This window comes from Trichomycterus rosablanca, chromosome 4, assembly GCF_030014385.1.
Source record: "Trichomycterus rosablanca isolate fTriRos1 chromosome 4, fTriRos1.hap1, whole genome shotgun sequence".
Taxonomy (NCBI): Eukaryota; Metazoa; Chordata; class Actinopteri; order Siluriformes; family Trichomycteridae; genus Trichomycterus; species Trichomycterus rosablanca.
Genome location: NC_085991.1, coordinates 23,270,893 through 23,298,099, shown reverse-complemented (window position 1 = coordinate 23,298,099; position 27,207 = coordinate 23,270,893). Strand labels below are relative to the sequence as shown.

Sequence of the window (27,207 nt, the reverse complement as noted above, 5' to 3'; positions counted from 1 at the left end):
ATCAAACAATTTATTTGTAACACATTAGCTTTTCATTCTGCTTTTTGTGTTGTGTACAGGTCTAAAAGTTTGTGTGTGTATATGAGCTACAATGGGCAGGTTGGACAGATTATGGCCTCTGCTGGGTCTTCTTATTGGTCTTCAGAGCTGGACGCTGCTTGTGGTGAGAAGTCAGGAATCTTTACAAAAGGAAGATTTGTTGGTTAATGACATATTCAGGATTATTCAGTGTGCAGAACGCATTCATGGAAACCAGAAGCTATGTGAGAAGGTAAGAAGAAAACTTTCCTTCCTTTCTTACCTACAATGACATTAAACTAAAGCTTTTAAGTAACTTCTGTTGAGTGCTCAGGTGGCGCAACGCTAACCCACAACTGCTGAGCGATGCTACTGGCTGGTCCTCCATCTACGCAGACATGATTGGCTTTGTCTGAGAAGGGGATGGTTATTAGGAGGTGCACTTCTCAGTGTGCTCTTAGTGCCAGTCCATTTACATTTACATTTTCAGCATTTAGCAGACGCTTTTATCCAAAGCGACTTACACAATGAGTCCAAGCGGAGATAATACACTGCCTGGCCAAAAAAAAGGTCACACACTGTAATATTTAGTTGGATTGCCTTTAGCTTTGATTACGGCACGCATTCGCTGTGGCATCGTTTCCACAAGCTTCTGCAATGTCACAACATTTATTTCTGTCCAGAGTTGCATTAATTTTTCCTACCACATTCTTTCCTCGAAGATGATGTTTCCCCACTGTCCTTCCACTTTTTTTATAATGCGTTGTTATTCTTTGACAGTTGAAAGTTCTTAACCCGATTTTAGTAGTTTCAGCAATCTCCTTAGATGTTTTTTCTGCTTGATGCATGCCAATAATTTGACCCTTCTGAAACAGATTAACATCTTTTCCACAACCACAGGATGTGTCTTTCGGCATGGTTGTTTAACAAATGAGAAGCTACTCACTGCATCAGTTAGGGTTAAATAACTTGTTGCCAGCTGAAACATAATCACCCATGCAGCAATTATCCAGTGGGAGGCTCTTACCTATTGGCTTAGTTAAATCCAGGTAGTGACCTTTTTTTTGGCCAGGCAGTGTATAAGGAGGGTTGCACCAGTAAGGGCACCCGACATAAAAACTGTTCCATATCAGGTACAAGGACCTCAATGATCCATTGTGTCCTCTCTGTGATTTGTTAATTTTGCTGAACTTTTGTTTAACTGACAATAAAACAATAAAAGGGCACTGACTATGTCTAAACAATATGTCTATTAAATATACATGACCTTAGATGCAAGTCTTTAGATGGCATTGATTTAGAAACTGTCACGATGCTGTGGTAAATATAATAGTTTGCCACTGCATTAAAAAATGCAACATATGCTGGGTTATCTGGGCCAACGCTTATATTAAGATAGACCGAAAGGCATTGGACAGTGTGCTGTGGTTTTTTGGGGACCTTTGGGGACAAGGAGGAGAAGGAGAGGGGAAAGCAATGTTTTACAGCATTTTTTGCAGAAAAAGAGGTGGAAGGATAGGAAGATGGAGGTGAAAGTTGGAACTTTGAACATGGGCACTATGACTGTGAAGCTTAAAATGAATAATAAATGTTATCACTGCATATGCTCCATGAGTGGGTAGTGAGCTGGAGGGGAAAGAAGATTTTTGGAGTTAGATAAAGTGGTTGAGAAGAGAGATGTGATTGGAGCTGATTACAATGGGCATATTAGTATAGGCAATAGAGGTTATGTGGATGTATTGGGTAGATACGGTGTTAAAGACAGGAATAGGGAAGGTCAGATTGTGGTAGATGGAAAGTACTGTAGTGAACACACATATGTATATGAAGAAATGGTGACCAGTGTCTTGTATATTGTATTTTGGGGGTGTTGATGAACTGTAAGTCTTTGTCTACTAAATCCTTCTGATTTTACACAGGCTCTTGCTTCACTTCATTCACTGGAGAATGGACGCTTCATCTTAGCCAACAAGACAGAAATCCTGCAACTTATTAAAGAGCAATACCAACAGGAAATAATGAATGCCTCACAACACACTAAGGTCACAATAAGTTGAAACAAAAATGTATATGTAATGTTTTTGTAATTATAAATGTAGACTATAATCTTTAAATTTATATTTAAACTTAATACAATGCATAGCATAAATAATACGGCTACAAGTGTACAGCCTTTCTAACAGAAGCATTCTGCTAATTTAGTGCCTTTGCTAAAAGGAGCCTAATCATAAAGCAAACAGTCATGCTATTTCTAAAGACAAATATTGCAAATATTTTGGGTTTTATTGAGGACATCAGTAACTTTTAACATATCACTATCATGGTATACCGTAATTTGAACAGTTTAATTCCAGTTCTTCTAGAGCTGCCTTTGGTAAATGTTGGTGCTGTTATTGTAATGTGGAAAAGTTGAAAACCTGGGTAGGTCACCCAGACTCTCATAACATTCAACCCCAAATCAGAAAAAGTTGGGACAGCATGGGAAATGCAAAAAAACCAAACAAACAAAAAACACAGAGTTTCTTACATTTACTTTGACTTTTATTTCATTTCAGACAGGATGAACCTGAGATATTTCATGTTTTGTCTGGTTTCATTTATTAATAAACATCCATTCCTGCATTTCAGGCCTGCAACACATTCCTAAAAAAAGTTGGGACAGCAAAGCATTTACCACTTTGTAATGTTGCCATTCCTTTTCACCACACTTAAAAGACGTTTTGGCACCGAGGATACCAAGTGATTTAGTGTTTCAGCTTTTATTTTGTCCCATTCTTCCTGCAAACACGTCTTAAGATCTATAAGTTAAGATCTCAATGTACTTTTCTGCATTAATGCTGCCAACAAAGAAGTGTAAATGACCTTTGCCAAGGGCACTGACACAGCGCCATACCAGGACAGACCCTGGCTTTTGGACTTGTCGCTGATAACAGTCTGGATGGTCCTTTTCGTCTTTGGTCCGGAGCAGTGTCAATTTTTTTCCAAAAAAGACCTGGAATGCTGATTCACTTGACCACAATACACGTTTCCACTGTGTGATGGTCCATCCTAGATGCCTCCGATCCGAGAGAAGTCGACGCCGCTTCTGGATCACAGGCGTTCAGCCTAAGCTTGCGCCCCTGGCCTTTACACACTAAGATTCCTTGAATCGTTTAATTATATTATGCACTGTAGAGGGAGAAATATGCAAATCTTTTATAAAGATACATTGTTTTTAAACATTTCAATCATTTTCTCACATCATTTTTTTTTTTCACCTCATTACTAGCCCTAAATTGCCCCCATCCCTTCGGAACTTTTTTTGGAATGTGTTGCAGGCCTGAAATGCAGGAATGGATGTATATTAACAAATGAAATTAAGTTGAGCAGACAAAACAGGAAATATCTTGGGTTCAAACTGTCTGCAATCAAATAAAAGTCAAAGTACACGTACATGGACCATGGTCCAAAGTACTGTATTTAGATTGTAATAGATGGGCAGTATACATCCCAAAGAATGATGTCATCAAGAATTTGCACCAGGGCCATTGTGTAAGTGGAAAAAACTCCCCTCGGCTGCATTTTTTTACTGATTTTATCTTCCAGTCTCTAATCCAGAGCAGTAATTATCTGTAATCACTCACTCAAGTATACAGATGTAGAACATACTGTATATGGAAATAGAAGGAAGATGAGGCATTGATGTTCCTCATGCTTTATTCAGATCTGAAACAACTATTGCACCAACTTGGTGTAGGAGAAGCTGCTATTAGCCAATCACATGGCAGGAATAGGTGAAACACAATAGGTCCACCATTGAAAGCATACAATCAGGGGTTAATTAAAAGACCCATTCACTGGACACAGGTACAGTGGTACCTTGAAACTCTACGTCAATTGGTTCTTGGAGTGGCGTCGAGTTTCAGGATTTTTTTTTTTCCATAACGATGTATGGAAAACCTGTTAAAGCGTTCCATGATCCCGTGGAACTGCATACACTGATCAGCCATAACATTAAAACCACCTCCTTGTTTCTACACTCACTGTCCATTTTATCAGCTCCACTTACCATATAGAAGCACTTTGAAGTTCTACAATTACTGACTGTATGTCATCTATTTCTTTACATACTTTTTTAGCCTGCTTTCATGCTGTTCTTCAATAGTCAGGACCCCCACAGAGCAGGTATTATTTAGGTGGTGGATGATTCTCAGCACTGCAGTGACAATGACATGGTGGTGGTGTGTTAGTGTGTGTTGTGCTGGTATGAGTGGATAAGACACAGCAGTGCTGCTGGAGTTTTTAAATAGGCCAGTGATAGCTTAGTGGTTAAGGTACTGGACTAGTAAACAGAAGGTTGCCCGTTCAAGCCCCGCCACCACCAAGTTGCCACTGTTGGGTCCCTGAGCAAGGCCCTTAACCCTCAATTGCTTATTGTGTAAGTCGCTTTGGATAAAAGCGTCTGCTAAATGCTGAAAATGTAAATGTAAATGTAAATACTGTGTCCACTCACTGTCCACTCTGTTAGACACTCCTACCTAGTTGGTCCACCTTGTAGATGTAAAGTCAGAGACGATCGCTCATATATTGCTGCTGTTTGAGTTGGTCATTTTCTAGACCTTCATTAGTGGTCACAGGACGCTGCTCACGGGGAGCTGTTGGCTGGATATTTTTGGTTGGTGGACTATTCTCAGTCCAGCAGTGACAGTGAGGTGTTTAAAAACTCTATCAGCGCTGCTGTGTCTTATCCACTCATACCAGCACAACACACACTAACACACCACCACCATGTCAGTGTCACTGCAGTGCTGAGAATGATCCACCACCTAAATAATACCTGCTCTGTGGTGGTCTTGGGAGAGTCCTGACCATTGATCAGCCTGAAAGGAGCTAACAAAGCATGCAGAGAAACAGATGGACTACAGTCAGTAATTGTAGAACTACAAAGTGCTTCTTTATGGTAAGCGAAGTTGATAAAATGGACAATGTGTGTAGAAACAAAGAGGTGGTTTTAATGTTATGGCTGATCGGTGTATATTTTAGGGTAATGTAAAATAATGGGGTTGTTTTTGACACTTACACACTAGAAATAACACAAGTTTGGTACAAAAACACTAAATCAATTTTAAAAAAATACAATAAAACCTGCACTTTCGCTTTAATTTTTTATTGTTTTCTTATGTTTCTTAATCGTGGATCTTGAATCTTAAAATACTGTATTCCATTCAGTAAAGGCACATTCACATGAGAAGCGTCAAAACCGCTTTTTGCGTTGACTGCGCCGTTATTTCCTATAGAGTGTGGCGGTGCACAAAGCTTAACGTGACTTATTTACTAAAACAACGAGCGAGGAACTTTATTAGTGGAGAGAACTTATGAGCAGTAATAATTAAGAAAAGTTTAGTGTTAATGTGTCGTTCTTTTAATACATTAAGTCATGTTAAGCTTTTTTAACGATAAGCATTTTAGACTTTCTCGGAAAAGCTTATCCTTACGGTTACTCAGAACCCTTAGTAAACACAAGTTTATAGGTAAAACAGGAGGAAAATCCAGCTGAACACAGATACATGTGGAGCTTTCAGAGGGAATTTGGCAGTTATCACACAAATGCAAATTCGTCTTAATTTGATGACGTCCTACCGCACTGCTCCACCCAAGCACTAAACAAAGTGTCGAGTTTAGGGGTACAAATTTCTCGACAAAGAGCGTCGAGTTTCAAAGATTTGAGTTATAAGGTACCACTGTATTACCATATTATTGCATAGCCATTTAATACAAATAAATGCACCATCAGCTATGTTCATTTATTTGTTGCATGTTTTAATTAACTAATGTCATTTAATTAAACAAAACTCTTTAAAAACAAATTATAAAAAAAAAATTTCCTTTTCTAGATGTGCAATATCTTGATCCTTGATCCCAATTCACCGATCACCAGAGATGAATTTAGACAGATCTGTTCTGCAATCATTCAGCTGCTGTTAAGTAACATCTGTGGCCCTATAAAATCAACAGACAGGGCTTCACCACCAAGTAACATTGAGAGTAAGACAGTAAATATCTTTACTAGAACAGATCCACTTTTTTCTCACCATATTGTACAATGCAGTCTCTCTGTGTACTGCATGTGGTTATTTTCATTCTTTGTATTTTTTATTTTTATGATAACCATAAATTCTTCCTGTAACATTTAGTTTTGGTGACATGGTGACAGAATGCAGTCTCGTCTATCTCTTTTGTTCAGTGTAGTGTGTTTAGTGTAGAGTTCAGTGTATAGTGTAGATTAGTCATTTAAATGTAGGGCAGTAATAGATCAGTGTTTAAAGTACTGAATTAGTCATTAAAAGGTTGCTGCTTCAAGCCTCACCACTGCCAAGTTCCCACTGCTGGACCCCTGAGCAAGACCCTTAATTACTATACAGTGTAACCTCAATTTAACTGACCTCCATTTAACAGATTTTAGATTTAACACACAAAATCTGGAAAACCAAATGTCTGGTCTGATTGTTTAAAATTCCTGCAAAATGCTCACCAAGACCAGTAGTTCAGTAACTGTTTGCTAGTCGGCACACGTCTCACTGTTTACACGAGAGGCTTTATTTTGTCAGGAGTCTCACTTTGTTCTTGCCTTTTTCTCTTTATTAGAATATGGCTACAGTACAGTGGCAGTGCTACTCATCACGGTGGGTTCCATGTTGGGGATCTGTCTGATTTGTTTTAACTCCTGTCAGAAGACATACACTCTCATCCTGCAGCTATTTTTTGGGCTTGCTGTTGGCACACTCTCAGGAGATGCACTGTTTCATTTGATACCACAGGTATGCCAATGCTTGATCCTATTCCAAACTAACAGTAGATAATAAAACGTAACGTTCTCAGGTTTACCTGTGAAATGATGACTTTCCAATAACTTTCTGATAATTATGAATTCCTTTACTTGTCTACACTGCACAGTTGTAGCACTGAACAACTAAAAAGTAAATCGTATTTGGTGTGTACCAGGTTCATAGGATGTCAAAGGAAGAAACTGATTATGGATTATCTTGCTTTATTAATATAATAATGTATTATTGAGACTCAAACTACTACTTTATCCTTAGAGGTCATGGTTAGTCTTTAGTAAATATGTTTATGAGATGCTTTAGAAGCAGTTTTTAGCGGAATACAAAAAAAAAGCAGAATACAATTTGTGATAAAATGTTATTTATACACCAACTTTCTGTAAATTTATGTAAGCAACAGTATCGGATCGGATTACACGTTTTTTTCCTTCCAATATCCGATCCAGTGATTTGGGCCAATATCGGACCGTGCCAGCCCTACACATGACCTAAGCAAAATGCTAAGCTAACTGCTAAACTAAACACACATGAAACCTGACTATACTATTCTAGACCCTAAGCTAACACCATGAACAACATCAACACCAAAACACTAAACAAGACCTATAAACAAGAACATGATCAAGATACCAAATATCTGTACAAAAGCATGACAAGTCAAAATAACCCCCACTAAATGATACGCAGCCGCTTGCTTAAATACCATGAGCATTTCACCTGAAACGAGGAGCAGCTGTGGATCACTGGCTACAGTCTAATCAGAATGAGGAGGCGTACGCTTAACAACATAAACAAACCATAAACCTGAGCTCCAGAGAGCACAAAGAGGCTTGATTCGTAACAGTTGGGTCAAAGATTGTGTGTTTTATTGACACATGATGTCATTTGTAAATGAATGCCTACAACACCATGAATGCTGTAGTCATAAAATAAACAAGTGTTTGCCCTAATCATACCACAAACACTTCATAATCCAGAGCTTCAAAAGTGTGCTTTGTGGGATACAGCAACGTGTTTGACCAATACTATTCCCATGTATTTTTGTTCCCATGTTTATTTAAAGATCCTTGGCCTTCATGATGACAGTGAGCATGATCAGGACTTCATGAAGCAGAAAGACTACCTATGGAAAATATTGGGTATCATTGCTGGGATTTATGGTTTCTTTCTGTTAGAGAGGATTTTCTCATTTATAACACCATTTCATGGACATGTAAGTCAATCCACAAAACAACTGTTTCTTACTGGTAATTTTAACAGAGAATTGTTGAAAAAGTTTTCAAAATAGGACTTTTTAAACCAGAGATGGTGACTCGAGTCCGAGAAGCATGTAAGTTGCACAGACAGCGACTTCAGACTCGACTCGGACTCATTTCAAATGACTCGGACTTGACTCGTGACTCGCAAAAAATGACTTGTGGACAACAAAAGTCAGCAACATTAGTTACGTGTGACAATTATATAAATCGGACTCTTATTTTGTGACCTGTGAACATCTCTGTTTTAAACTCACTTTTGTCAGTGATTTTAAAAGAATATTAGAATGTTTTTGTTTTTCCACCTGATGTGGAAATTACCTTTAAGAATAAAGGCAACTAACTATAACACTAACTATTAAATATTACAGTAACTTAACTATTACACTAAGCTATTTTTACATTTTTGGTGCCATTTGAGGAACACATTTTCCTTCTTTTTTAGAGTCACTCACAAAGCATGTCTGTGCAGGAAAACTATAATGGAGAAATCCAGCAAAGGAATTCAGTTTCTAGAATGCAACTGGTAAGTATGTGTTATGTCTTTGTTTAAAGCAAATTTTTATCTAGGGCACAGGGTGTAATTTTTTACTTATGTGCAGAGTACTTTGGAGGAGACAGAATGTGCAGAAATACAACCAGTGGAGCCCAACATCAACCCTGCTCAGCCACAAAGTAAGTTTATTGTGTTAATCTGATTTTACACATCAGTTAGATTTTATTCTCATATTTGTTTTATTGTGACAGAACGAGGCATTCCACTGCTGGCTTTGATGGTGATAGTGGGTGACAGTCTGCATAACTTTGCGGATGGTTTGGTTGTTGGAGCAGCTTTCTCCAACTCAGTTAAAACAGGCATGGCAACTACAGTTGCTATTCTGTGTCATGAGATCCCCCATGAAATAGGTGAGTCGTATTTAACTTATAAATTAATTATGTCAAATATTTTGTTCCCTATATACACTGATCAGCCATAACATTAAAACCACCTCCTTGTTTCTACACTCACTGTCCATTTTATCAGCTCACTTACCATATAGAAGCACTTTGTAGTTCTACAATTATTGACTGTAGTCCATCTATTTCTCTAAATACCTTTTTAGCCTGCTTTCACCCTGTTCTTCAATAGTCAGGACCCCCACAGAGCAGGTATTATATAGGTGGTGGATCATTCTCAGCACTGCAGTGACACTGGTGTGGTGGTGGTGTGTTGGTGTGTGTTGTGCTGGTATGAGTGGATCAGACACAGCAGTGCTGCTGGAATTTTTAAATACCGTGTCCACCAGTGGTGTATAGTAACGAAGTAATAATACTTCGTTACAGTACTTAAGTAGTTTTTTGAAGTATTTGTACTTTACTGGAGTATAAACATTTTCGGCAACTTTCACTTTTACTCCACTACATTTTCTAAAGAAATGGTGTACTTTTACTCCGATACATTCGCTGTATGTAAATTCGTTACTCGTTACTACAGAATGAAGGTAAATGATGTGAGATGTGTGACGGACTGCACGCTGGTTTGGTGAATCTGCGCTTGTGAGTTAGTCGGTGGTTAAACACATGAATGCTACGGTGGCCGAGAAGTGCAAAACAAATTTACATTTCAGAAAACAAAATTACAAAAAAACTAAAACAAATTTACAACAAAAGCAAAAACAAATTTACAAGTGCTCGGGTACCCAGTGTTTGTAAATTTGTTTTGGCATATGTAAAAGTGTTTCAGCACTTGTAAATTTATTTTCGGCATATGTAATTTTGTTTTCTAAAATGTATATTTGTTTTGCACTTCCCGGCCGCACATTTCTGACGGAAAAGGCAGGGACAATAACACCGGAAGTGCGTGTTGCTTACCTGCTGTCAATCAAACTGTTTCTCCGCGATAAAGTGAACGGAGTTTGTGATGGTGACGATAAACAAGGTTTTGTCTAGTTTGTGGAAATCATTTTATCCAGTTGACCCGCTATTGTTTTTCTTGTGGAAAGTTTTGTGCAGATGTTTAGACGTGGCGTGTGCATCTCTATCTACCGTCCGCTCTTCTAAACATCTAAGGAATTCCCACAAGAACAACAAAAGCGAAATAATGAAAATAATTAACACAAAATGGACAAAACATTGTTTATTAGGGACGGAACATTTGATACCGAGGCTTTAAAGCTTGTTTCACTTTTGTAACACTGGACTCAGTGTATCGGAGCTCGTATTAAAGCAGCATGTGCGGGACTGATGAAGCTTTGTGCTGAGTTTTATCTCACTCACTATATAAGAGACAATCAAACCAGGGTTACCCACCGTCCTGTAACATACACAATCCTGCTTTATCTGGAGACTAAACGCCGCGTTCTGTATTGAACTGATACAGGACGCTTTGTTCCGTATTTTTATCAATGGGAGACAGTGTGATGTGTATAAAACAGAAGGAAACTGCTGCTTAATTCATTATATTAAGTAGTGTTCACTTTTATTCTTAGTAACGTGACATAACCTGTTTAATAAACCGCTGTATGTGTAGCACAGTGGGAGGAGTGCGTTGTTTTGCCTAAAATATGGTTCTGACTTATTATAAAGAATGAAAATAATAAATTTTAAACACCATAAATAAAACCTTTGTTCTCATGACTGTGTAAGGTCCCCCCCTGCTGCTATAACCAGCGCACACACACCGTTACTAAGAATAAAAGTGAACACTACTTAATATAATTCCCTCAGTCTCCCATTGATAAAAATACGGAACAAAGCGTCCTGTATCAGTTCAGTACTAAACGCGGCGTTTGGTCTCCAGATAAAGAAGGATTGTGTATGTTACAGGACGGTGGGTAACCCTGGTTTGATTGTCTCTTATATAGTGAGTGAGATAAAACACAGCACAAAGCTTCATCAGTCCCGCACATGCTGAGTCCAGTGTTACAAAAGTGAAACAAGCTTCAACAAGCCTCGGTATCAAATGTTCCGTCCCTAATAAACAATGTTTTGTCCATTTTGTGTTAATTATTTTCATTATTTCGCTTTTGTTGTTCTTGTGGGAATTCCTTAGATGTTTAGAAGAGCGGACGGTAAATAGAGATGCACACGCCACGTCTAAACATCTGCACAAAACTTTCCACAAGAAAAACAATAGCGGGTCAACTGGATAAAATGATTTCCACAAACTAGACAAAACCTTGTTTATCGTCACCATCACAAACTCCGTTCACTTTATCGCTGAGAAACAGTTTGATTGACAGCAGGTAAGCAACACGCACTTCCGGTTTATTGTCCCTGCCTTTTCCGTCAGAAATGTGCGGCCGGGAAGTGCAAAACAAATATACATTTTAGAAAACAAAATTACATATGCCGAAAATAAATTTACAAGTGCTGAAACACTTTTACATATGCCAAAAGAAATTTACAAACACTGGGTACCCAAGCACTTGTAAATTTGTTTTTGCTTTTGTTGTAAATTTGTTTTAGTTTTTTTGTAATTTTGTTTTCTGAAATGTAAATTTGTTTTGCACTTCTCGGCCACCGTAGAATGCGCATGTGCGAACGTTCTCTAAAAGCTATCGGAGTTTTCTAAAAGTGCGTCGTTCACCCAAAGAAACGCAAATATGGAGATTTCAGAAGCTCCAACACACTGATGTAAGTTAACAATGATTAACAAAGTAAAGCTGCAGCATCAGTGTTTTTTTTAAATATTATTAGCATTAACATGATTCAGATATCTACCTACCATTTTTACCGATTACATTCAAACCACAAATAAAACGTTTCACTAAATTTGTTTGGAATTCATTGACTCACCTACGGACAAATATTTTCTCAGATAACTTCTGTATTAGACCGGCAGAGGAGAGATTCATGGTGCTGAGGAACATGCAGCAGGTCTTTAACCCTTTAATGATCTCAACAAGAACTCAACTTATCCAACTTATTGATTTTTCAGCTGTTAGCTTCAAGTTAGAAATGGTGTTTTCTTAAAGTAAGAATACCAACATTTTTTTAGTTTAACACATGCCATTCAGTGAGTAGATACAGCCCAAAAAAGATTATTATTTAAATACAGCTTATTTTACTCAAATATTTTGATTTAAATTAATGGTTGAACAGATCATTAAAGGGATAAAAGTGCCACACGTTTTGTTAAACTCTCTTGAGTTTCGCTTTAAATTAATTATGCCAAAATTATTTTTGTATTAAAATATACTACCTAAATAAAAAAATGGGACAGTATAGAAAATGCAAATAAAATAGATGCAGTGTTTCCTACATTTACATCGACTCACATTCTAAAAACGTTGGAACAGGAACATTTAGGGCTAGTAATAAGTTAAAAAAACAACTAAATAATGTCATGATTTCAAACAGGTGATGTCAACAGTTGATTATGATCATGAATTAGCACAAAGCATGTTCAGATGAAAGGAAGAAAACAGGTTAATTGTTAAGGTGGTTTACTGGCTTAAAAGAACAATCTTTATATTTAAAATGACCGCTTCCATTTATACTAACAGCATTTACTTTTACTTCTACTTTTAATACTTATTTAATATCAAATTACTTTTGATACTTAAGTACATTAAACATCAGATACTTTTAGACTTTTACTCAAGTAATATTCTAAAAGGTGACTTTTACTTCTATCAAAGTAAATTTCTGGTAAGATACTTGTACTTTTACTCAAGTAAGGCCTTCCGGTACTTTATACACCACTGGTGTCCACTCACTGTCCACTCTGTTAGACACTCTACCTAGTTGGTCCACCTTGTAGAGACGATCGCTCATCTATTGCTGCTATTAAAGTTGACCTGACCATTAAAAAACAGCATGAAAGGGGGCTAACAAAGCATGCAGAGAAACAGATGGACTACAGTCAGTAATTGTAGAACTACAAAGTGCTTTTATATGGTAAGTGGAGCTGATAAAATGGACAGCATGTGTAGAAACAAGGAGGTGGTTTTAATGTTATGGCTGATCAGTGTAAATAATCTTAATATATAAATACTTTTTAATTCATTGTTTAATTACAATATTTAGTTCCCTACATGAATAATCTTATTTATTAGTTGTTTAATTACATTATAAGAAGGATGTGTTAGCCCACAACCTCCCCGACTGGTAGCTGTCTTGTAATAGGGAAGGAGAAGTGAGGTCCATAAAGACATGGCTTAACAAAACTGGTGTTAGGCAACTCCAGTAACCTTGCACACGGCCCTGATCTAAATCCCAATTAACACCTTTGGGATGAATTAGAATGTAAACTCAGAGCTTATCCAACATCAGTGTTGGACCTAACAAATGCTCTTTTGACATTAATCAGGAAGCCTTTACAGAAGAGTAGAGGTTATTAAGAGAATGCCCAACAATACGTGTGTGTGTGTGTGTGTGTGTGTAAAATGTACCATAAAACATTGTTCATACAGTATAAAGAATTTTCACCTCTAGAACGAAGTAAATAGCTAAATTCAAATCCAATTTTTGCAATAATTATACGTAAAATCTAGTCTTATTTGTATTTAAATTATAATAATTGTAATGGTGCTCGCCCAGTGGTGGATTTGAACCCAGCACCCGTGCCTTTACTGGGTGAGCCACCAGATTATTTAGAAGTAGGACCCAAATGCTTAGTAGTCTGAGCGTGAAAACAGATAATTAAACTCAGAAAACAAAAGGTTCCCTGAGTGGGGCTTGAACCCAGGTCATTGCGGCACTGAGCTAACGCTCTAGCACGAAGCTAGGCAGGCTCTGTAGATAGTGCTGTGAAATAGTCCAATGAGCTCAAACAGGTACAAAAGAACATACCAGAGAACCACCAGTTTTGGGAAAATGTTTGAGCGGGAAAAAAATGGAGAACAAAGGACTGCCAGGGGAACAATGCTTACAAGACTTTCCCAACAGAAATGTAGAACTACAATAAATTAACAGAATGAAGAACTATTATTTACTAACTAATATCTATATATTTCTTCTTTCTTTTCTTTTATTTCGTGAGAGAGAGAGAGAGAGAGAGAGAGAGAGAGAGAGAGAGAGAGAGAGAGAGAGAGAGAGAAACTTAACACAAAAGAAAAATGAGGGTGAGAGTGAAAGCTCTTAGTCCTCTACCCAGGTTATCGGATGCTTGTGTTTGCTCACTTGAGACAAAGACCCAGCAATGGCTGATTGCTTCTCTGTGTCTTTATAGGCCTATGCACAGGTGTTGTCCATCAGGCCTAATTGCCGGTTTGCTGTTCACCCCTAGTGGCCAGAGTCTGCCTAGCCCCAAGGCCACCCCTTGTAATAATAGACCAAATTTGCTAAACTAAATTTATAATACAAAATAACTGTATGCATAATGGCTTTATGTACCACATTTATCAATTACAGTTCAGTACATTTCACATGACCCCCATATCCTAACTGTACACCATGATAAAGGCAGCATCAGAGATTGAGGCTGCACTGCAGTTTTCAAAGGTACAGTATTGTAAAAAAAAAGCATTAAAAATCAACTTGCGGTTTCTTAGCCTGCTTTAAGTCTGCTCTCTTGTTGGTACATAAATAAAACATTGATTAGGCAAACGTATCCCATGTGATAACTGGCTGGCAGGCTAAACCTAATAATATAAGTTTATTCAAAAGTTTGAACATTTCAAAAATGTTAACATAAAGATACAATAAAAATAAACAGTAACACCACTAGAGAAGTACAACCCCAAATCAGAAAAAAATTGGGACAGTATGGAAAATGCAAATAAAAAAAAAACAGAGTTTCTTACATTTACTTTGACTTTATGTTTTGTCTGCTCAACTTCATTTCATTTGTTAATGAACCTTCATTCCTGCATTTCAGGCCGGCAACACATTCCAAAAAAAGTTGGGACGGGGGCAATTTAGTGCTAGTAATGAGGTGAAAAAACTAAATAATGATGTGATTCCAAACAGTTGATGTCAACAGGTGATTGTAATCATGGTTTGGTACAAAAGCAGCATCCAGGAAAGGCTGAGTCTTTGATGAGCAAAGATGATCAGAGGATCTCCAGTTTGTCAACAAATGTGTGAGAAAATGATTGAAATGTTTAAAAACAATGAACCTCAAAGAAAGATTGGAAGGGATTTGCATATTTCTCCCTCTACAGTGCATAATATCATTAAACCATTCAAGGAATCAGGAGGAATTTCAGTGCATAAAGGCCAAGGGCGCAAGCTTAAGCTGAACACCTGTGATCTTTGATCCCTCAGACGGCACTGCATCAAGAACCGCCACTCAACAATAGCTGATAAAACCATATGGGTGAGGGATTACTTTGGCAAACCTTTGTCAAGCACTACAATACAGAGTTACATGCACAAACGCCACTTAAAACTTTACTGTGCAAAAAAGAAGCCTTATGTTAACTAAAACCTGAAATGCAGGAATGGATGTTTATTAATAAACGAAATGAAGTCGAGCAAATAAAACATGAAATTCATCCTGTCCGCAATCAAATAAAAGTCAAAGTAAATGTAAGAAACGTTTTTATTATTTATATTTCCATGCTGTCCCAACTTTTTGAACTGATTTGGGGTTGTAAATAACCATCAGTGACTCCAAAATCCCAGATAAGTCCTGATAGGTCAAAAACTGAAAAAAAAAACCCATTTAACTGCTTGCTGTTACTGACAGTTATCTTTTATAAGAACCCTTCTGAATGGAGGCTGTCTTTGTGTAGGTAATTTTGCAGTGCTGCTGACTTCTGGTCTCTCAGTCAGACGTGCTGTGCTCATGAACCTTGTCAGTGCTCTTACAGCCTTCATAGGGCTCTATATTGGCCTGCTGGTTTCCTCAGAAACAGAAATTCAGCAGTGGATCTTTACAGTCACAGCTGGGATATTTCTCTACCTCTCACTGGTAGAGATGGTGAGACAAAATGCTGCAAGCATGGTATTTTAGATCTTTAACATCACAGATTATATATTATCTGCCTCTCCCATTAACCCAAGCTCTGTTTCTTTGTAGATGCCTGAGATGAGCAGAATTCCTTCTCCACATCCAGTTCTTATGTTTTTCCTGCAAAATACCGGTCTGTTAGCAGGATGGTCTTGTTTATTGCTTTTAGCAATGTTTGAACACAAACTCGGTTTCTAACACACACACATTTCATTTTGTCTGCAGAAAAACACATAGCCATCTCAAACCTGTTGTGGATATAATACCAGAAAACATAAAAAAGTGTTGATTTTCCCATCAGTTAATCAGTTTAATGTTTTTCCTGCTGCAATACACCACTTTTAATATTAAGAAAGGTTTGATGTTCAATTATATTACTGTGTTAGAGAGTAGGCCATTACAGTGGTACCTTGTAACTCAACGTCCCCTAAACTCAAATCTTTGAAACTCAACGCCCTTCAAAGAGAAATTTGTACCCCTAAACCCAACGTTTCCTTTAAACTCAACGTGTGCAGTTTGTTTTTGAAAATGTATTTATTTAATTTCAAATTAACAATGAACAGTCGCTTTGTTCATCGCTTTGCTTGAGCTGTGCAGTAAGACGTCATCAAAGTGTGCATATTAGACGAATCTGCATTTATGTGAAATAACCCTCAGATTCACTCTGAAAGCATCCATGTATCTGTGTTTAGCTGCATTTTTCTCCTGTTTCACTTTTAAACTTGTGTTACAGCTCGGGATCAAATAAATTGTAAGAATCAGCTTTTCATTTCAGTGTTTTTATATTATATTTGGGTTATTTTCAGTGTATAAGTGTCAAAAACAACCCCATTATTTTACATAAGCCTAAAATATATGCAGTTCCACAAGACCATGGGACGCATTAACAGGTTTCCCATACATCCTTATGGGAAAAAATACCTTGAAACTCAATGCCTTTTAAACTCAACGCTAGTTCCAGAACCAACTGACGTGGAGTTTCAAGGTACCACTGTATTAAAAATTTTGGTTTTATTTAACCACATTGAACTTGGACTGGTTTTAGTGTTGAAAAAGTAATCAAGTAATTCTCTAATTATTTCTTAAGGATACATCTGGCATTACTATTGGCAGGTCTGTTTGTAATCATACTAATGCTTTGAATAAAATCTAGTTAAAAATTTGATTACATGATGTTGAATATACATATGTTGAATTCAACATATATTACAATATATTGTAAGAATGAAAAAAAAAATTCAACTGATCAGTTTTGAGTAAGCCCATTTCAATGACGACCATTCACATTGTGGCGTTTCTTTAAAAAAATTCAGATTCATCCAGGTTCAAGCTGAGATAGGTCTAGTGCCACCCTGAAATACTATGTGCATAGCAGGAATATGGCACAGCTGGTAAAAAGTATCCCAGGGACCTGTACTTTATATTTTGTAATGGTCACCAATGAATATTATATATTTTCAGTTTTGCTTGCTGTGAATACAGACATTTTCATTCTATGTATATATAATATAAATGAATTAAAAATACCTTTACAATAAATAACAATGATAGTGGAATTAATAAACAACTTTAACAACTAATCATAATGCTGTTTATGCCATAAGTGTTATACAACCCCAAATCAGAAGTATGGAAAATGCAAATAAAATAAAACACAGAGTTTCTTACATTTATTTTGACTTTTATTTGACTGCAGACAGTTTAAACTCAACTTTATTTCATTTGTTAATATACCTCCATTCATTCATTTCAGGCCTGCAACACATTCCAAAAAAAGTTGGGACAGAGGCCATTTAGGGCTAGTAATGAGGTGAAAAAACAACAGGTGATTGTAATCACGGTTTGGTACAAAAGCAGCATCCAGGAAAGGCTGAGTCTTTGATGAGCAAAGACGGCCAGAGGATCTCCAGTTTGTCAACAAATGCTTAAGAAAATTAAAACAATGTGTAAAGACAATGTACCTGAAAGAAAGATTGGAGTGGATTTGCATATTTCTCCCTCTACAGTGCATAATATCATTAAACGATTCAAGGAATCGGGAGGAATTTTAGTGTGTAAAGGCCAAGGGCGCAAGCTTAAGCTGAACACCCGTGATCTTCGATCCCTCAGACGGTACTGCATCAAGAACCGCCACTCTGATATAACCACATGAGCAAGAGATTACTCTGGCAAACCTTTGTCAAGCACTACAATACAGAGTTACATGCACAAATGCCACTTAAAACTTTACTGTGCAAAAAAAAAGAAGCCTTATGTTATCCATGTCCAGAAGTGGCGACTTCTCTGGGCTCAGAGGCATCTAGGATGGACCATCACACAGTGTAAACGTGTATTGTGGTCAGATGAATCCGGACCAATTCTATAAGGAGAGGTTAATAAAAATCCAGCATTTCTTGTTCTAATTTCTTCTGGAGTTAAATTGCTCAGCAATGTGTATTCAGGGTTATTAGGAAAAGAAAAATCACGAATCCCTGTAGAGTAAAAGAACAATATCTAAACAGAAATGCACAACATCAGATTGTCCATAGCTTGGTGGATAAGTGTAATTAAGTACTTTTTAGCCATTCTAAATGCTGTGAGTGGAGAGATGTCATGATCAAACATTAGTGTCTCTTCGTACTTGAACAATAGCAGGAAGGTAAGACCTTTGGAGAGTGCTCTTTCTCAGTAAAAATGCCCACTCTCATTAAAAACAGGATGGTGTGTGTGTGTGTCTGTGTGTGTATGTTTGTGTGTATGCACCTGATCAATAAGCTGTGGTATTTTTTAACATTTAAAGAACAGAAAAATCGATAAATACCCTCTACTTGTTCTCTCAGCCTATTTACCACTACAGTACAGGGTGAGTCAAAAGTCGCGGGACACTCTTTTATTTCAGAAACAAAAGGGAAAATGACATATCTGAATACCCCAAGAAGTAATGGGTGAGGGGGCCTATCTTTTAGGCTATGTCCGGAACATGGCCACCATCTTGAAAGCCGCCATATTGGGCAAGTTTTTCCAATGGGAAGGTGGTCATGTAGCATATCAAAGAAGACCAGAATTTTCTCAGAAATCAATTGCCGCAATCAGATTTGCAATATCTCTTGTGGTTCAAAAGTTATCAACACAAAGTTGCAACAACAACCGGGAACGTTCCCTGTGATGCACAGCTATTTGACGTTGATGTTGGTCTAACGCCCAGGTGCAGAACTCGACACGTCTATCAGGGTCATCCTCTGATAGTTTCTGCTGCAGCTGGTCTTGAAGGGGTGCCACTTATTGGTATGGAATCTGTACAAGGAATGACTGGCTGACACCACATTCTGCTGCGAGACGTCGCGTGCTGCGTCGTGGACTTTTCGCAAAGGCTGCCAAAACCATTGTTGAGGTTTCTTCGTCGGTAGCGGCCTTCGGAAGACCACTACCTGGCTTGTTGTCCACAGTCCCGGTTTCTCTGAATTTGGCTATGAGGGATGCAACAGTGCTGTGTGAAATTGGTGGTCTTTCTGGGTGTCGGTTGTTGAAGTCTGCGGCTATGATACGGCAGCTGCATTCCCCGGACATCAGAATCACCTCAAAAGTTTTGAACTTTCTGTGTTGATAACCTTTGAACCACAAGAAAATTGCAAATCTGATTGCGGCAATCGATTTCTGAGAAAATGTTGGTCTTCTTTGATATGCTACATGACCACCTTCCCATTGGAAAAACTTGCCCTTGATCAGGGGCGGATCTAGAAAAATATTTATGGGGTGGCAAGAGGGGGGCAGGAATTTTTGAGGGGTGGCAACATATGGCAGACGTATTTATACTGAATTTAATCACAGTTATCACAGTTTGATGAGAAATAGTATGTACACACTACAAAAGGGCACGGGCTGCCATTTACAAACTCATACAGACAAACTTAATCTCATGCAATCAATGTCTTGCATTTAAGGTTTCATGTGAAACAGTTCATATTAGGAATAAGTGACCATACAATGTAATCTCAATAATAGGAGATAAAAGTATGGTAACACTACTGTAGGTGGGGCATTATCAAAGGAAAGGCATTAAGGTAAAACACAGGTGATGAGTGGCAGATGTATGAGAGGGAAAGCAAACAGTTTTTGACTGTGTCAGAGTGGCAGCGTTGCAAATTGGCCATAACTTTTCTTTTAATTTGTTGCTGCCAACTGGGGTGGCAGCAGGGGTGGCAAGGCTTTCTTTTAGGGTGGCATTTGCCACCCTATGCCACCCCGGTAGATCCGCCCATGCCCTTGATCCAATATGGCGGCTTTCAAGCTGGCAGCCATGTTCCAGACACAGCCTAAAACAGTGTTTCCCAATCTTTTTGAGCCACGGCACATATTTCAGATTAGAAAAATCACAAGGCACACCACCAAACAAAAATGTCACACAAAGTATATTTATTGAAATGTAATGAAAATCTAGTCTCAATTTACTTACTCAAATTAAATTAGACTCTAAGCGAGCGATGTGTAGTGACAGGCAGAACAGTTACATTCTCTTCCACTAGAGGGCAGTACAACTTCTTGCTCCAATTAAGTGGGTTGTCAACCGCCAGTAAAACAGAAGAAGTACATAGTCATGCTGCGAGTGCGACAACGCCGCAGGTAATAAGCATTAGAGTACCAATCAGGTGAAATTGGATAATCTTCCACGGCACACCTGATGATTTCTCATGGCACACTTATGTGCCGTGGCACAATGGTTGGGAAACACTGGCCTAAAAGATAGGCCCCCTTCACCCATTACTTGCTGGGGTATTCAGATATGTCATTTTCCCTTTCGTTTCTGTAATAAAAGAGTGTCCTGCGACTTTTGACTCACCCTGTACATTGCCACAATGTTTCTCAATTGACTGTTATTAAATATTGTATGTTGAATTGAATGTAGTTTCCAGACATTGGTCTGTTAAGAAGTGTAATCACAGCATGTCTGTAAAATTCTTGACTTAATGAGATATCTGAATAACATTTGCACTGTATAATAGGTTGTGACACCCAAGAAGTATGGTCACATTTGTAAAATGTCATGTACATTTGATTATTTATGTTACATTATAGACTTCTGCTATGACAGTTTTGTTTTATTGTTGTTATTAGAAATGTCCACTAGGAGGTGTCGTGGTTCATTATACTAGAAAATAACTCAAGTACGAGAACTCTGCATCATAATCCAGCTAGCGATGCATTTGACTCAGGAGGTCAGGACGGTACATGTTGAAAATACCAGTTATGGAGGAGATGGGAAGGAAAGATACTTACCACAAAATACCTAACTTAGTCTAGAGAAAACGAGATTAGAGAGATAAGGATTCCACCTATGTAAGGGATAGGAAGTAGGACATAGACAAGACAAACTCTGACAAGAGGAATGGGAGTAAGTTCAGCAGTCTGCAAATGAGTTAGTTGAACTAGTGGCAGTAAGTAAATGTGGAACAGAGCCAGAACATCAGATCAATAGTACTTGACACTCTGAAAATAGGTGATCCACTAGAGAGAGAAAGCCTAAACAGTTTTATACCTATGAAACACTCGGCCAACCTTTGGTAAAGGTTTACCCTAGGGCCAGTGTCATGTGTGTGTACATTAGGCCTTACATACATAACCTCAAGTAGGGTGATGGACCACCAAGTAGGGTGATTGGACCACCGTTCTTAATTAATACGATAACACACCACACTCATATGCACTACACACATATGAATCATATCCTTGTGTCATACCTGTTTATTGTAGTACAGGGCTAAAAGGTGAAGACTTGTGTGGGGTTGGATTCTGTTCAATAGAGTCACCTCACAGCAAGAAGGTCCTAGGTTTGATTCCCAGGTGAAGCGGTCCGGGTACTTTCTGTTTTGAGTTTGCATGTTTTCTCTGAGTTTCCTCCTCCAGCTTCCTGACTCCTTGATAAACTATGACTCCTCGTGTCTCACTTATTTCACCCTGAATAATAATGTACTTGCACTGGCCTAACCAATGTACTATATATACTGATCAGCCATAACATTAAAACCACCTCCTTTTTTCTACACTCACTGTCCATTTTATCAGCTCCACTTACCATATAGAAGCACTTTGTAGTTCTACAATTACGCTGCCCACGGGGCGCTGTTGGCCGGACATTTTTGGTTGGTGGACTATTCTCAGTCCAGCAGTGACAGTGAGGTGTTTAAAAACTCCAGCAGCACTGCTGTGTCTTATCCACTCATACCAGCACAACACACACTAACACACCACCACCATGTCAGTGCAGTGCTGAAAATGATCCACCACCCAAGTAATACCTGCTCTGTAGTGGTTCTGTGGGGGTCCTGACCAATGAAGAACAGCATGAAAAGGGTTAAACTGAACAAACAGCATTTTCAGAAAAAAACTGTTAATAAAATATATTAAAAAAAAAACAAATCTGTGAATTCTCTTGAGGTTTATTTGTCTCCTATTAAAAATGTATTGCACATCACACAGATGATAATAATAAGACAACAGCGAAAACAATTGGTTGACCAGCTAATGTCTTATATCAAGAAAGAATGGGCAAAAAAATGGTATACTCTGTTCCCAAACCATTAAAAAGGTGATTTAGATACCTCTGTCCCAACTTTTGTTGAGTGTGTTGCAGGCATCAAATTCTACATTTGTTTATATTTACAAAATACAATAAAGTTGCTCACTAAAAACATTAGAAGTGTATTTCCTGTACATTTAGCCAAATAAGTTTATTCATTTTGTATCTCAATCTGTTTATTTTAAGTGCAATTCCACTTCCAGCAGAAATATCACTTTTCATACAGGTGTGAGACCTTCTGCTCATTTTTGCTCTTCTTTTTCACCTTTTAAAGTCTGTTATGGCTTTTTAATCCTGACGCCTCCATATTTCCAGACTACAATGTCTAATCTATTTTTAATAAAATTATATTACATTGTGTATCGTTGCAACAAAAGAGCACTTTTCCATGGAAAAATATTTGTTAAATTTGACATCAGATTATTTTCACACTATGGGGAAGGCTTTTTTTGTTCCAGCATGACAGCGAAGTCCATAAAGACATGGTTTGTCAAGTTTGCTGTAAAGAAACAGGTCAAGGTGGCAAGGTGGTCACTCAGCAAACACACAAATGCCACACAATGTATTTAAGTTGTGAACTGGTTGAAGGAAGATGTTTACAGGGCTTGGGGAGTATACCGAATGAATCTAAATATCTGAAGCAACACAATGCAAGTGAACGCACACACTAACATGGGGAATGAGATTCAAGCAAGCAATAACTGCTTGGCAGCAATGTTACCAACAAAACTATAAACCTTCTCCTAGCTGCTGTTACAGGTGCTGAATAATCCCTCACTGCACAGCAGCAGTGTTATCAATAATCTCATGTCCTTGTTGTCCTACCTGCATTTTGAAGTTCTGCTGTGACGACGCTGCCAGAAAGGAGTATTTTATCCAATTTTTGCTTTTTGTTTATGATGCACTGGTATTACAGTTATATGTGATATCTTTTGAATCATGATGCTTTTATGCTTGCTTTATAATGCTTGAATCATAATGTTTTCTATTATGCTTTAGTATTTTGTCTGAACCTCTGTTAACAGCGCAAGAAAGTGTGGATTGTAAATGCAACATTGTACGAAATCTGGCAACCCTCCGGGCCAATCTACTGTTTAAATAATACTCTTACTAAATGTAAATGTAATTAACTGTAAGTTAATATCTGTGCAAACAATATGCCTCAGCAGCCCACCTCCCGCCTCCTGTACCTATGATTGGTTGGTGCCAACATAACCAGAAAATTACATTCTGACAACTGTTTCTGCTTTAACTTTATGTTCACCTGTCTGGAACATTGAATATTTTTAATACTGCCATACATAATTTTGCTGATCTTAAAACCTAGTGCTAGTCTGTATGACGTAAAGTTGAATTTACCATATGATTAAACAACTGGGAACTCAGTAACGACCCTTAAATTGGTTAAGCTGTAATGTGTTATATAAACACCATTCAAGGTGTGTTACAACCATGGTAAAAAAAAAGAGGAGATCATTTCATTGTGCCAAAAGAGCAAGTGGTATAGGAACATCTTCAAGACCTTGAACGTTCCTGGACATTGGGAATATTTACTGGTTCCAAGTTATAGCATATAGAAACTTAATTTAAAAGCCTTAATAATTTCATCAGGACAACAAAAAAAACCTGCATTACTGCAAAAGGCTTACAGGATGACTTGAAGGCTGGGACAAATGTGTCAGTGGCAACCATTAGATCGCACGCTACTGTTGTCCAAGAAGCACAGGAAGAATTGACTGGAATAAGCCAGAAGGATTTGGGAAGCACTGCTTATGACCAGAATAATACTCTCAAGCATGGAGGTCAGTCAGTGATGATGTTGATGTTTTTTTTCTGCTGCAGTAACTGGTTGTTTTGACAGGAGGACTGGCATCATGAAATAACAGAAATACCAAGACATTTTGAAAAGAAATGCTATGCCTTCTCTGGTGCAACTGAACCTTAGTGATAGTTGCTTCCAAGCACACTTCCAAGTCAACCAAAGCTTGTTTAAGGGATCAGTCCTAGAATAGTCTACTCACTCCACAGGGTTAAATCCTATACAAAAGCTTCCGTGGGATATAATGAAAGCAATTGGAGCATGAAAGCCATCAAACCTCAGTGAAACTTGGGGTTGAATTATAGTGCACATTGTCATTTGTCAATAGAACTAAGTGGAAATTATAGAACTTATAAAAACGTTTGAATTAAAAATATTCTTTCTCTGTTTACTGAGACTTCTTGTTGTATATTTTCATTTCATCCTCGTGTGTGTGTGTGTGTGTGTGTGTATGTGTGTGGGACAAAGAGAGATAGAATAAACGAGAGTATGTATAAGTGAGTGTGTGTGGGGGGGACAGTGAGAAATAGAATAAACAAGAGTATGTATAAGTGAGTGTGTGTGTGTGTGGGACAAAGAGAAATAGAATAAACGAGAGTATGTATAAGTGAGAGTGTGTGTGTGTGTGTGTGTGTGTGTGTGTGTGTGTGTGTGTGTGTGTGTGTGTGTGTGTGTGTGTGTGTGGACAAAGAGAAATAGAATAAACGAGAGTATGTATAAGTGAGTGTGTGTGTGTGGGACAAAGAGAAATAGAATAAACGAGAGTATGTATAAGTGAGAGTGTGTGTGTGTGTGTGTGTGTGGGACAAAGAGAAATAGAATAAACGAGAGTATGTATAAGTGGGTGTGTGTGTGTGGGACAATGAGAAATAGAATAAACGAGAGTATGTATAAGTGAGTGTGTGTGTGTGTGTGGGACAATGAGAAATAGAATAAACGAGAGTATGTATAAGTGAGAGTGTGTGTGTGTGGGGGGGGGGGGACAAAGAGAAATAGAATAAACGAGAGTATGTATAAGTGAGTGTGTGTGTGTGGGACAAAGAGAAATAGAATAAACGAGAGTATGTGTAAGTGAGTGTGTGTGTGGGGGGGGGGCAAAGAGAAATAGAATAAACGAGAGTATGTGTAAGTGAGTGTGTGTGTGGGGGGGCAAAGAGAGATAGAATAAACGAGAGTATGTATAAGTGAGTGTGTGTGTGGGACAAAGAGAAATAGAATAAACGAGAGTATGTATAAGTGAGTGTGTGTATGTGGGACAAAGAGAAATAGAATAAACGAGAGTATGTGTAAGTGAGTGTGTGTGTGGGGGGGGCAAAGAGAGATAGAATAAACGAGAGTAGCCTATGTGTAAGTGAGTGTGTGTGGGGGGGGGCAAAGAGAAATAGAATAAACGAGAGTATGTATAAGTGAGTGTGTGTGTGTGGGACAAAGAGAAATAGAATAAACGAGAGTATGTATAAGTGAGAGTGTGTGTGTGTGTGTGTGTGTGGGACAAAGAGAAATAGAATAAACGAGAGTATGTATAAGTGGGTGTGTGTGTGTGGGACAATGAGAAATAGAATAAACGAGAGTATGTATAAGTGAGTGTGTGTGTGTGTGTGGGACAATGAGAAATAGAATAAACGAGAGTATGTATAAGTGAGAGTGTGTGTGTGTGTGGGGGGGGGGACAAAGAGAAATAGAATAAACGAGAGTATGTATAAGTGAGTGTGTGTGTGTGGGACAAAGAGAAATAGAATAAACGAGAGTATGTGTAAGTGAGTGTGTGTGTGGGGGGGGGGCAAAGAGAAATAGAATAAACGAGAGTATGTGTAAGTGAGTGTGTGTGTGGGACAAAGAGAAATAGAATAAACGAGAGTATGTATAAGTGAGTGTGTGTATGTGGGACAAAGAGAAATAGAATAAACGAGAGTAGCCTATGTGTAAGTGAGTGTGTGTGGGGGGGGGCAAAGAGAAATAGAATAAACGAGAGTATGTATAAGTGAGTGTGTGTGTGTGGGACAAAGAGAAATAGAATAAACGAGAGTATGTGTAAGTGTGTGTGTGTGTGTGTGTGTGGGACAAAGAGAAATAGAATAAACGAGAGTATGTATAAGTGAGAGTGTGTGTGTGTGTGTGGGACAAAGAGAAATAGAATAAACGAGAGTATGTATAAGTGGGTGTGTGTGTGTGGGACAAAGAGAGATAGAATAAACGAGAGTATGTATAAGTGGGTGTGTGTGTGTGGGACAATGAGAAATAGAATAAACGAGAGTATGTATAAGTGTGTGTGTGTGTGTGGGACAAAGAGAAATAGAATAAACGAGAGTATGTGTAAGTGAGAGTGTGTGTGTGTGTGTGTGGGACAAAGAGAAATAGAATAAACGAGAGTATGTATAAGTGAGAGTGTGTGTGTGTGTGTGTGGGACAAAGAGAAATAGAATAAACGAGAGTATGTATAAGTGGGTGTGTGTGTGTGGGACAAAGAGAGATAGAATAAACGAGAGTATGTATAAGTGGGTGTGTGTGTGTGGGACAATGAGAAATAGAATAAACGAGAGTATGTATAAGTGTGTGTGTGTGTGTGTGTGTGTGGGACAAAGAGAGATAGAATAAACGAGAGTATGTATAAGTGGGTGTGTGTGTGTGGGACAAAGAGAAATAGAATAAACGAGAGTATGTATAAGTGTGTGTGTGTGTGTGTGTGTGGGACAAAGAGAGATAGAATAAACGAGAGTATGTATAAGTGGGTGTGTGTGTGTGGGACAAAGAGAGATAGAATAAACGAGAGTATGTATAAGTGGGTGTGTGTGTGTGGGACAATGAGAAATAGAATAAACGAGAGTATGTATAAGTGGGTGTGTGTGTGTGTGGGACAAAGA

The 27,207-nt window shown here is 38.1% G+C and overlaps 1 protein-coding gene across 1 annotated transcript; it reads left to right on the top strand.

The window, feature by feature from the left end:
• Positions 1-91: 91 nt before the first annotated feature.
• On the top strand, positions 92-16,172 carry LOC134311883 (zinc transporter ZIP12-like). The gene is given in 13 exon segments (XM_062993530.1): positions 92-271; positions 1,938-2,060; positions 2,852-2,937; positions 3,492-3,619; positions 3,689-3,750; positions 5,892-6,042; positions 6,643-6,815; positions 7,903-8,052; positions 8,541-8,621; positions 8,698-8,770; positions 8,843-9,001; positions 15,757-15,944; positions 16,044-16,172. Coding segments are annotated over 13 exon segments (1,683 nt in total).
• Positions 16,173-27,207: the final 11,035 nt, after the last annotated feature.